The sequence below is a fragment of the Lithobates pipiens genome, unplaced genomic scaffold (assembly GCF_037356315.1).
Source record: "Lithobates pipiens isolate NorthernLeopardFrog02 unplaced genomic scaffold, aLitPip1_a1.2 Scaffold_19, whole genome shotgun sequence".
NCBI classification, from domain to species: Eukaryota; Metazoa; Chordata; class Amphibia; order Anura; family Ranidae; genus Lithobates; species Lithobates pipiens.
Genome location: NW_027507764.1, coordinates 418,760,201 through 418,772,354, shown reverse-complemented (window position 1 = coordinate 418,772,354; position 12,154 = coordinate 418,760,201). Strand labels below are relative to the sequence as shown.

The 12,154-nt window shown below is 40.4% G+C and overlaps 1 protein-coding gene across 1 annotated transcript in view; it reads left to right on the top strand.

Annotated features, from left to right (window-relative positions):
• Nucleotides 1–5,664: 5,664 nt before the first annotated feature.
• CLUL1 (clusterin like 1) overlaps nucleotides 5,665–12,154 on the top strand; it is a 49,339-nt gene continuing 42,849 nt past the window's right edge. Inside the window, exon 1 of the mRNA XM_077492545.1 lies at nucleotides 5,665–5,753. Coding sequence (XP_077348671.1) covers nucleotides 5,752–5,753 — 2 coding nt within the window. The 5' untranslated portion in view covers nucleotides 5,665–5,751. The remainder of the gene's footprint in view (nucleotides 5,754–12,154) is intronic.

Genomic DNA, 12,154 nt, shown 5'->3' with positions numbered 1-12,154 from the left:
AAGGATTGTCATGTGACATTGAAAGGTCACGTGACCAAGCTGTCCTCCTTGCACCAACTTATTTCTTCTATTCACTAACATAAATAGGACTTTCGTGAAGCAAGTGTTCTTTATAAAGGTGCTAGGTGTATATATTTTTAAAAAGTACTATGGTGAGGCCATACTGTTGCTTTATAAATTGGCCTTGTGTTTTCTAAAGCTTTGTGTATCATAAACAGTTGCTATGGTTTTTAGTTTTTTATTTAATTTTTAAATATTACCTTTTTGTCAGTGTTTTTGCATTTCAGTGCTGCTAATCACTTTCTCCTCCAGATTCCAGTCAGTGACAATGATAGACAATGCCTGTGGAATATGTGTTGGCACACCTGTTTTAGTCTTCTCCAGGGGAGCATGTGACATGGTGGTACAAGAGCACAACTGATACCTATAACAGCAAGGGCTTGAACAATGACCTTCATTGCAAGATCCCCAGGTATTATTTTATTGGAAGCTGTACATTATAATGATTTTAAAAAAAACATTAAAAATTATATTAGTATAATATTAGTATTATATTAGTAAGTATAAATATCTTAAGCACTAATATGAGCTTAAAAACTGACTATATTAAAAGATTAATACATGTTAATACAAAAAGTGATCTGACACCAAAATAATGATATAACAATAATAGTGCGCTAATAACAACCTCTTAATGTTGCACAGTGCCCTTAGACATATAAACAAATGATATGATATGACAAAAAATGTGAAACAAATGAAAAATTATGACATCAAAATAAATTACCGTATATACTCGAGTATAGGCCGACCCGAATATAAGCCGAGGCCCCCAATTTACCCCCAAAAAAACTGGCAAACTTATTGACTCGTGTATAAGCCGAGGGTGAGACATGCCTGTCCATCCCTGTGTGTGTGTCCGTCCATCCCTGTGTGTCCGTCCATCCCTGTGTGTCCGTCCATCCCTGTGTGTCCGTCCATCCCTGTGTGTCCGTCCATCCATCCCTGTGTGTGTGTGTGTCCATCCATCCATCCATCCCTGTGTGTGTGTGTCTCCATCCATCCATCCATCCATCCCTGTGTGTGTGTGTCTCCATCCATCCATCCATCCATCCCTGTGTGTGTGTGTCTCCATCCATCCATCCATCCATCCCTGTGTGTGTCTCCATCCATGTGTGTGTGTGTGTGTGTGTGTGTGTGTGTGTGTGTGTGTGTGTGTGTGTGTGTGTGTGTCCAGCCTACCTTTGTCCCGAGCCTCCGTCCCGTGCCTTGCCTCCTTGCCTCCGTCCCGTGCCGTGCCTTGCCTCCTTGCATCCGTCCCGTGTCGTGCCTTGCCTTGCCTTGCCCCCGTCCCGTCCCGTCCCGTCCCGTGCCGTGCCGTCCCGTGCCCTCTTCGTCGGCGGCCATTGTAAAGTTCAAAAGCTGCGCCGCCGCCTTCGCCTGTGATAGGCGGAACACTGAATTTCCCAGCAGCCTGTGTTCCGCCTATCACAGACGTCGTATCATCCTCGTCCGTAGTACGAGGATGATACGATGTCCGTGATAGGCGGAACACAGGCTGCTGGGAAATTCAGTGTTCCGCCTATCACAGGCGAAGGCGGAGCCGGAGGCGCGGCTTTTGAATAGAATGGCCGCTGTCTGTCTGCTCGACACGCTGATCGAGCGGGCAGACAGCGATGACTCGAGTATAAGCCGAGGGGGGCACTTTCAGCCTCAAAAAAGAGGCTGAAAATCTCGGCTTATACTCGAGTATATACGGTAAATCCTCCGTGAGTAAATGAATAATTAATTGTTCACCTCCACCTATAATGTGAAATGTTGGCTCACCTTTCAAGCAAGGCAAAAAATGTCACTTAATTTCCACATACATATAGCGATCAGATTGACTTCAGAATGTGGTTTTTCATGAACCTTCAGCTTCTCCGGAAGTGTTGAGTCTCAAAGATAAAGGATAACAGACATTGCGCAATATTGCTTAAAAAAGTGTTCTAAAAAATACCATTAATGCAAACACTCAAATGAGCATGGATATATCAAGCGTATAGTAACATTAAGGCTCATAGTGAGCTTATTCCTCCTCACTACACCTTGCTCGGAGTTAGCTCGCTACAAGCCTGGTCAATGTTTTTTATTTTATTTTTTATTTTGGATGTTTTTCACTACATTTATAATATTCTATGCAATGCACATGAACAGTTACACATTATGATATAGGAATTATATACCGTTTATCATTCATTATCATTTCAATATCCCCTTTTGGCACACCAACAAAAACAAGTGCATCTATTTATTTTTTAACTGTACAAGAATACATATATAGAATATTTTTGAAATTTTAAAACATTTTACTAATGCGACTTCCCTTTGATATACTATTAACAGCTAGGAAGTGGTGTATTGGTGCCTACCCTTCTCGTTTCCTCCCTCCCCGCGGGGGCACAAAAAATTTTATTTTGAAAAGTCAAAATTTGAATGCATTTATTCTAAAGCACTGCGATAGCCAGCTATAGATGAGGGCGGTGGGCAAGTTCTTGATAACACGGTAGTGTTTGCATTGGTCCAGCAGTGCACCAACACCTTTGCTGCCATTGTGCTCTTGCTGGGTGTTTGGTGTGTTCCTGTACCTTTAAGGAGGGGTGGCTCCCCTTCAGTCCACCTGCCCTCATCTAACCATCAGAATGCATGTGCCTCCACTGCGGGGACACCATGTTAGTGTTAGGACCACAGATACCGGGGTGCCTTGACGTGGCTCTGTGGCTCACGCATGCGTTTGCAAATGCGTGCGGACTAAACCCCTGTTTTTAACGCATACTGTTAGACAGGTTAATTTGGTTGTCTGCGAGCTGGTGGTAAGTAGGCTTTGGTTTTTCCCTGGGCATTCCCCAGACCTTGTTGTTACCTGTTGTTTAGCCTTCCAAAGCCACTTACTGCGATAGCCAGCTATAGATGAGGGCGGTGGGCAAGTTCTTGATAACACGGTAGTGTTTGCATTGGTCCAGCAGTGCACCAACACCTTTGCTGCCATTGTGCTCTTGCTGGGTGTTTGGTGTGTTCCTGTACCTTTAAGGAGGGGTGGCTCCCCTTCAGTCCACCTGCCCTCATCTAACCATCAGAATGCATGTGCCTCCACTGCGGGGACACCATGTTAGTGTTAGGACCACAGATACCGGGGTGCCTTGACGTGGCTCTGTGGCTCACGCATGCGTTTGCAAATGCGTGCGGACTAAACCCCTGTTTTTAACGCATACTGTTAGACAGGTTAATTTGGTTGTCTGCGAGCTGGTGGTAAGTAGGCTTTGGTTTTTCCCTGGGCATTCCCCAGACCTTGTTGTTACCTGTTGTTTAGCCTTCCAAAGCCACTTACTGCGATAGCCAGCTATAGATGAGGGCGGTGGGCAAGTTCTTGATAACACGGTAGTATTTGCATTGGTCCAGCAGTGCACCAACACCTTTGCTGCCATTGTGCTCTTGCTGGGTGTTTGGTGTGTTCCTGTACCTTTAAGGAGGGGTGGCTCCCCTTCAGTCCACCTGCCCTCATCTAACCATCAGAATGCATGTGCCTCCACTGCGGGGACACCATGTTAGTGTTAGGACCACAGATACCGGGGTGCCTTGACGTGGCTCTGTGGCTCACGCATGCGTTTGCAAATGCGTGCGGACTAAACCCCTGTTTTTAACGCATACTGTTAGACAGGTTAATTTGGTTGTCTGCGAGCTGGTGGTAAGTAGGCTTTGGTTTTTCCCTGGGCATTCCCCAGACCTTGTTGTTACTAAATGAATAATTAATTGTTCACCTCCACCTATAATGTGAAATGTTGGCTCACCTTTCAAGCAAGGCAAAAAATGTCACTTAATTTCCACATACATATAGCGATCAGATTGACTTCAGAATGTGGTTTTTCATGAACCTTCAGCTTCTCCGGAAGTGTTGAGTCTCAAAGATAAAGGATAACAGACATTGCGCAATATTGCTTAAAAAAGTGTTCTAAAAAATACCATTAATGCAAACACTCAAATGAGCATGGATATATCAAGCGTATAGTAACATTAAGGCTCATAGTGAGCTTATTCCTCCTCACTACACCTTGCTCGGAGTTAGCTCGCTACAAGCCTGGTCAATGTTTTTTATTTTATTTTGGATGTTTTTCACTACATTTATAATATTCTATGCAATGCACATGAACAGTTACACATTATGATATAGGAATTATATACTGTTTATCATTCATTATCATTTCAATATCCCCTTTTGGCACACCAACAAAAACAAGTGCATCTATTTATTTTTTAACTGTACAAGAATACATATATAGAATATTTTTGAAATTTTAAAACATTTTACTAATGCGACTTCCCTTTGATATACTATTAACAGCTAGGAAGTGGTGTATTGGTGCCTACCCTTCTCGTTTCCTCCCTCCCCGCGGGGGCACAAAAAAATTTTATTTTGAAAAGTCAAAATTTGAATGCATTTATTCTAAAGCAATCTGTCCCCCAGAAGAAAACCATGACCGAATAGGTCGAAACACGTTGGAACCTCTAGCATGGCTATCATTGTAATGCAATACTACATATTCATGTTCACATCGCTGTATTATGGTTTATGTATTTTTGCCTCATGACCAGAGCTTATATTTTAATGTTAATAAGTGTTTCTAATCTTTCTTAATAAAGACCCTTCTATATACTCAATAAGCTGTGATAATTTTGCTGCTTAAAAAGCCAGTGGGGGAACTCCTTTATTCAATAGGTGTCCCTCTTTGCCTACGCCAGAGTCAAGCTTTAACATGTTATTTATTAATTCTAGGTTTTCTTTTTAGATTGTAAGCTCTAACGAGCAGGGCCCTCTGATTCCTCTTGTACCAAATTGTAATGTAACTGTAATGTCTGCCCTCATGTTGTAAAGCGCTGAGCAAACTGTTGGCGCTATATAAAACCTGTATAATAATAATAATATAGCGCTATCAATTTACACAGTGCTTTACACATATATACACATACACATATATATTGGGCATTCACATCAGTCCCTGCCCTCAAGAAGCTTACAATCTAAGGTCCCTAAGGCAGGCCATACACGGTTCCTGCTGAACCGGCCGAGATTCAAACCGTGTATGGGCATGCTGAATCAATCGATCAACTTGGATACAACCAGAATGCCATTATCGCTAGTGGGAACTATAACTGCTGCTAGCAGCAATCACTGTCTTCTCCCAGCGGGGATGGCTCCCCCCCCCCCCATGGGAGAAGACAATGACAGGGGGGATTCCTGCATCAACACTGTCTGTAGTGATGTGGGAATCAAGCTAATTTATTTCCTGCAACGCTTTAAAATGAGCAATAAATTAACATGTATGATCAGCCTAACTCGAATTCATATATACATATACTAGGGCCAGTTTAGATAAGAGGAAACCAACCTACCAGCATGTCTTTGGATTTTAAAGCTTTTCTACAATTTTAGTAAATGGGTTTAGTTTTATGTTAAATAAGAATATAAGGCACAACAGGCCCAAAACGAGAGTATGAGATGCTTAGCTGAATCCTGCCTGTATTTGTAAGCAAATGTCTTTTCTCTTTAAGGTAAGCAGAAGGATTAGCAGTTCAGTAAAGCCAGACACATGTGCCTAATCACTAATATGTTAAACAGATTAACTAACAAGTCATCAGATAAGCAGTAGTGTTGACTCCTGGGCACTTCAGAGCATTGAAGCGGACATCTCACTGTCTTCTCTTTCATCAAGAAATATGTTAGTATGTTATGTATACTGTTTTATAAGCTCTATGTTAGTAGCATAAAAGTTAAAGTTTTTATCTCACTCTTTACTAGTAAGGTTTGGGCAGTTGTATAATAACATATACTATAATATCCACTGAGATAACTTTATTATAAACAAGTATTAGAAAGCTGACTGTATAAACTAGTTCATGTGTGTTCTAATGAGTTAATGGTATTCAAAGGATGCTAGTTTCATCTGTCTCGGGATTTTAGGGGTTTTTGCATGTCACGTGATGTAATTTGCTTAAAAAAAAATGATCATGATAATGATTTGGGTTTAAAAAAATGAATGCTTGAAATAAAATGTTCATGCAGTAGATTTAAATGTTTGCTATCTATCTATCTATCAATCATTTGGAAGTGTTTTATAAAGTATATACTGTACCTGTTCAATTTTCCCAGTACAGCTCAAGATTGACATCTGATTAATAGCTCTATGCAACACATTGAGGTTTTCAAAAATCATTAAAGGAATACACAAGTTAACAATTTTAAATATTTCCAGCACTCTCTGCTCTGGTCCATGTAAAAAAAAACTGTAACCTGCACAGTAACCAGAGCATACACCAATCTTTTTTTAAATGTTATACAATGTATGATTTAATAGAATCTAAACTCAAATCAGAGGACACAAGTTTGCAAGGATCAGGATTGAATGACTCTGTAAATCACTGGATCCCAAAGCAACTTACTGCATACTAAATTACAACTAGGCAGATTCTGTAAGTGTTAATTGACAGATGAATTGATTGAGTCATAGTGATAAGGCTACTGGTTTCAGCATCAAACAGTTAAACCTAACCACAAGAGGTGCAATGGTGGTAAAAATGGAACCGATTGCAATCTTCTGACATTGTGGTAACACTTTACAGCTTTTTATATTAAAGGTGTTTAAACCGAGCTGCCTATACTTTCATACTATTGATATTGTGACACAAAAAATGGAAAAGGATTCCTTATGGGGTTTTGTATTGCAGCAAAAAATTCAAATTTTAAAAATATATTTATTACAAAAGTTGAAGATACAGAGGCATAAATATTTGTTAAAACATGAGCTTTGTGAATAGAGCACAGATTCACAGAGCTCGTGTTTTAACAGATAGTTATGCCCCTTTATGTTCAACTTTTGTAATAAATATATTTTTACAATTTACTTTGAATTTTTTGCTGCAATACAAAACCCCATAGGGAAACCTTTTCTATTTGTGTACCTTAATTGGGGCGTGCAGCATTCTCTTCTCTCACCCATTGAATCGCCATCCTTTTTCACAAGTGATATTGATATTGTTGTCTTTTTTTTATTTTAGACTAATTACAACATTACATCTAAAACTGGCCATACATACAATTATATATATATATATATATATATATATATATATATATATATATATATATGTAGCACTGACCCGCGAAGGATCTGCTGGTTTGATTGGGCTTTCCATTACCTTCTCTCGCTCACTCCTTGTGTCTAGGGGTTCCCGTGGTAGATGGCCCAGATAGTTTAGAGACTGACGACAGTCTCTAGTTGAGGATCAGAGGGTTAGGTGAAAAGCCCAGGTACTCTTAGTATCAAAGTCAGTAATAAAGAACTTTCTTCCTTTGAATAAATCCAGAGACTAGCCATTCACAGCTGGATGTTCACTCTAGTTGGATAGTCCCTCTCTTACAAGGCCTAGCAACCAACAGGCTGCCTAAATCAGGAACAAGTCTCTGCCACAGACTCTGTTGTAGAACATGTAGGAATAAGTCTCTGCCACAGACTCTGTTGTAGAACATGTAGAAATAAGTCTCTGCCACAGACTTTGCTGTAGAACAGGTAGGAATAAGTCTCTGCCACAGACTTTGTTGTAGAACATGAACAAGGAATCTTGAATACATGTAGAACATTTGTATGGTACTAGTATCTTTCAGCCGGTCCGGCGATACTGCAGGAAATAGGATTCACTTAGGTCCTTCAGCTTTACCAGGCTCTTGCTAAGAAGCCAACCCTTACATGGCCTTGTTCTGAAGAGTCCTCCCCTGGATAACTACGAAGTTGCTGGGCCTCTCCACAACCTGAGATGGCACTGGACCACCTCTGAATCCTTTCTTTAGTTTCCTTGCCTCGGGATAGCCAGCCCCGAGACATAAAGTCGAGTGGATCCGCACCCCAGGCCATAGGAATCCTGGGGGCTGGTCAGGAGGACCAGGACCATGGAGTCAGAACATACTTCTGGACCGGAACCCCGAACCATGTGACATCCGTATCTTAAGTACCCTCTCCCTGAAAGCACAGCAAGAGTGACCCTCCCACTGGGCTGTCTCCGAGAGAAAGTAACCTTAAAAGCACCCAACCAGACTGTGTTTCCATGCCTGCCAGAAGAGACAGCACCCCCTATGGCCAGGCTGAACACCCTATAGTCCAGTCAAACTGATGCTGAGGTAAAAATTTGGAATAATTATACCCAAACCAAACTGCAGTTCAGGTGTAATGTTAAATTTCAAAAACATAGCACATGCTCGTCAGGAGCCGGTGCTACATATACACACACACACACACACACACACACACACACACACACACACACACACACACACAATTTTCTTATTCAATTTCCTTTAGATTTACCTTCAACTGTAGTATTGCATACAAACTAAAAGTGTTTAGGCTTGACATCTTATTATATGGTTTTGATACATCTAAAGTAATATTGTACAAGAAAAATGTTTAATGTATGGTGAGCCTAACAGCTAAATATAACAAAAAATACCGATTGGTTATATTAAAAAAAAGGTACCCCAAACTGTGTAACTTTTTGTACCATGTTTAAATGATCCATATTAAATCCAATGTTGTGTGTTCTTTGGTAAATTAGATCACTCTTAAATTTTATGAGTAGATTTAAAGCAGAATTATGGGTAAAATTACATACATCCTGCAGTCTGCAACAGTAATTATATGTCATGTAATGTTTTTCAGTCTTTTCCCTGTAAGGCTGGCCATAGATGGTCCCTCGATTCTCCTTGAAAAGTTTCTGTGTTCTCCCGACAGGGAATGTGGAGCCGTCCCTGCCAAGAGAGCACAGTGAATATTGGTAGTGGCTATAGCCACTGGCAATAATCGTATGTAAAAATCTGACATGCTGGTTGTATGATGGTTGATCGATGGTTTGACTTGGGTACAATCAGCCTGCCCATAGATGGTTCAAATCTCAGCTGGTTTAGCAGGAACTTCAAACCAACTATGGCTAGCTTAACATAGTTTTATTATCTGTTGAGCCTGCCATTAGCTCTGTTGATTTCTACTTCAATAGGGTGATAACATTGCTCATTCTGCAAATCTGAATGTTTAAAAGCTAACACATATTTAGCAGTTGCAGCAACAGCAAACAAAAAAAAAAAAAAACAATGTTATATGGGTTGTCCAATCCCCTATAACTGTCACTTCTGCTTGACAGCTTGGCCTGCAAAGGTGTAGAAAATTCTAAATAAGGGCTTGTGAATTAAAAAAAAATAATTCACATACTAAATATTATCCTTACAGAAATGAACACCCTTACCAGAATACACTATTTATCACTATACTGGGTCTTTAAAGGATACCTATACTTTTGAACCCATGTGTTTTTTTAAATAGCCACAGAGATACAAAGCAATCTAGAAAATATAACATTTTACCTCTGCCTATAATTTGAGCTGCCATCACAGGCGCAGGCCAGTATAAACATTACACTGTTAACTTCCAGCCTGTCCTCTTGCAGATTAGGACTAAGAACAATAAGGTCTCATTTACACTTGCTTTGGCTTCAACACACATTAACGGCTAGTTTACACTTGCTTCAAAACAAGGTTTCTGACACGCTTTGTTAAAGCTCTAGACTAGCGTTCTAAGCCCCTGTCACTAAAGAAAATGGTTAGCTTACAGTCCTGTTTACACCTTGCTTTTGCCTTGTTTTTCTACGGTTTTGCTTCAAAAATTATACCCCATGTAGCTTTACGAGTGCTTCAAAGAGTCTTCAAAGTCTCCATAGAAGTCTATGGCAAAGGGCACTTAAAGCACCATTGAAGCCCCACTAAAGCCACATCGAAGCCCTAAAAAGCCTCACCGAAGTGCCCCCGAAGCCCCATCAAAGCTCCACCAAATGCTCATTGAACCCCCATCAAAAGCTCCACCAAAGCCTAATGGAAGCCCCACTGAAACTTCATCAAAGCCTCATCGAAGCACCAAGCAAAAGCAAGGTGTAAACAGGACTGTAAGCTAACCATTTTATTTAGTGACAGGGGCTTTGACTGGCATTCAGAGAGCTTTAACAAAGCATGTCCAAAACCTTGTTTTGAAGCAAGTGTAAACTAGCCCTAAGACCCCTTTCACACTGGGGCAACATTCAGGCTCGCAAGCACTAGAAATAGCCTCTGCTAAGCGCCTGAAAACCGCCTCTCATTCATTGCAGTGTGTCTTTTCACACGGGGACAGTGTGCTTGCGGGACAGGAAAAAAAGTCCTGCAAGGAGCACTGTATACAACACTCCCAAAACTCCCCTGTCATTGGAATGAATGGGCAGCGCTTTCAAAGCGCCGCAAAACTGGAGTTTTTAGCCCCTTATTTGGGGTTAAAAGCTCCCCGCTAATTGCTGAAAATTGGCACAAAAGCTTTGCTTAAACAGCAGTAAAGTGCCGCTAAAATGAGCATCGCTTTACCATGAATGCAGCCTCAGTGTGAAAGGGGTCTAAGAAGGTACCAGCTCCAAAAACATATTTTGACTCAAAGTTTAGCTGCATTTAGGTATGCCCTGCCCATCCTCCTCTCCCATCTGATTCAGTCCAGCTAATTGTGGAAAGCTGAATGTTTAGGATCATTAAAAAATACCTCAGAGCACAATCCTTAATCAAATGGTGCTGTTCAAAGTAATCATGAGCATGATTAAACATGGATATTGTTTTAAAGCCCAGATCCAGGAAAATTTCAAATTATCCCTTGAAGTGGGTTGAGCTGGCACTGCAAGGGTTAATTGTTCAGTTTGCCTTGGGGAGAGGTAACACTTTTCCTCACCTGATCCTCCACTCCTCCAGCAGATGGCACACCACCGTGTTCTGGTGGGGGAACCATCCCTTGGCATCATCAAGTCCAATGCAGAAATATGGACCCTGTTTTGGTCCCGATTATGTCAAGATCCTAAACCTCTGGAGTATGGGGGAGAAGAAGCTGCAGGAACCAGTCTAGCATTGGGAAGGATTGGAAGGTTAGACAAGTAAATCTTCCTTTATTGTTCCCCTAGACCTCAACTAGAAAATAACCCTCACAGTGCAGGTGCAGCCCCACTGCAAGGGATAATTTTGTAATTGTCTGGAGTTGGGATTTAAAGGACCAGCATTCACATAACACAGAGGAAATTTTTTTTATTCTCCACCATCTTTATAAAAAATTCTTGCCCACTGGCATGATTATATTTCCAATATATACAAAATATATCGCGCTGTCCCTTTAAGTTGTGCACAAGCAGCCAGCACGGCAAAGGATCAATGTTGCAAAATGTAGTGAAAGTAAACAAGTGCAGCGCTCATATAGAATCACATATCAATAGTGACCAACAAAATTGAATAAAAATACGATCAAAACTTGTGTTACAAATAGTAATGTGACAATCATGAATCAACAAAAAAGTGTCAAAGAGAAATTGAATTGAAAAAGTCCCAAATCCTATGAGCAAATAAAGTCCAGAGTAACTCCAGAAAGAAGACCGAAATAGTGAATGAACCGGTGAAAAAATTGTATATTCTGACAAGTGTTGTTCAATGGGTGAAAAATAGTTAATTATCCTCCACCGTAGATATATAAATAAAGATATAAAGAGACTTACCGGAACGATTGGACACAGATGGGCATGTACGCACTGGGTCAATCGAGTTAGATAATGACAACGTTCCACAGCAACAGACTCCAGAAATCCCTTACAGAGCTCAGAATAGCATGTATTAACCTCCCTGGCGGTACGATTATTTCGGATTTTAGGTGCTAAAAGCGGTACCATTATTTTGCATGAAAATTTGGCATTTTATATTGTAGTCCTGTAATTCTTAGGAATAACTCTCTTAAATCTGTCCAAACCAGAGTCTAGCAGACATCCCGGGTATGATAAAGTTTGAAAAATGAAATCATAAATTATAATATAATAAATAACTATAAATAATTGTACCAAATAATAATATAACAATAATAAAAATTATTCAATAATGTAATCAAATCAAAAACACTGAAATTTGCTCAGTTGCAGAATTGTCACTGTCATTACTTTTCAGTATTTGATGACGGATCTCCCCACAAATCACTATCGCTCAATTCTGCAAGTGATTACAATTTATTATCGCTGTTTTCTAGCTAGTCTAAAACCA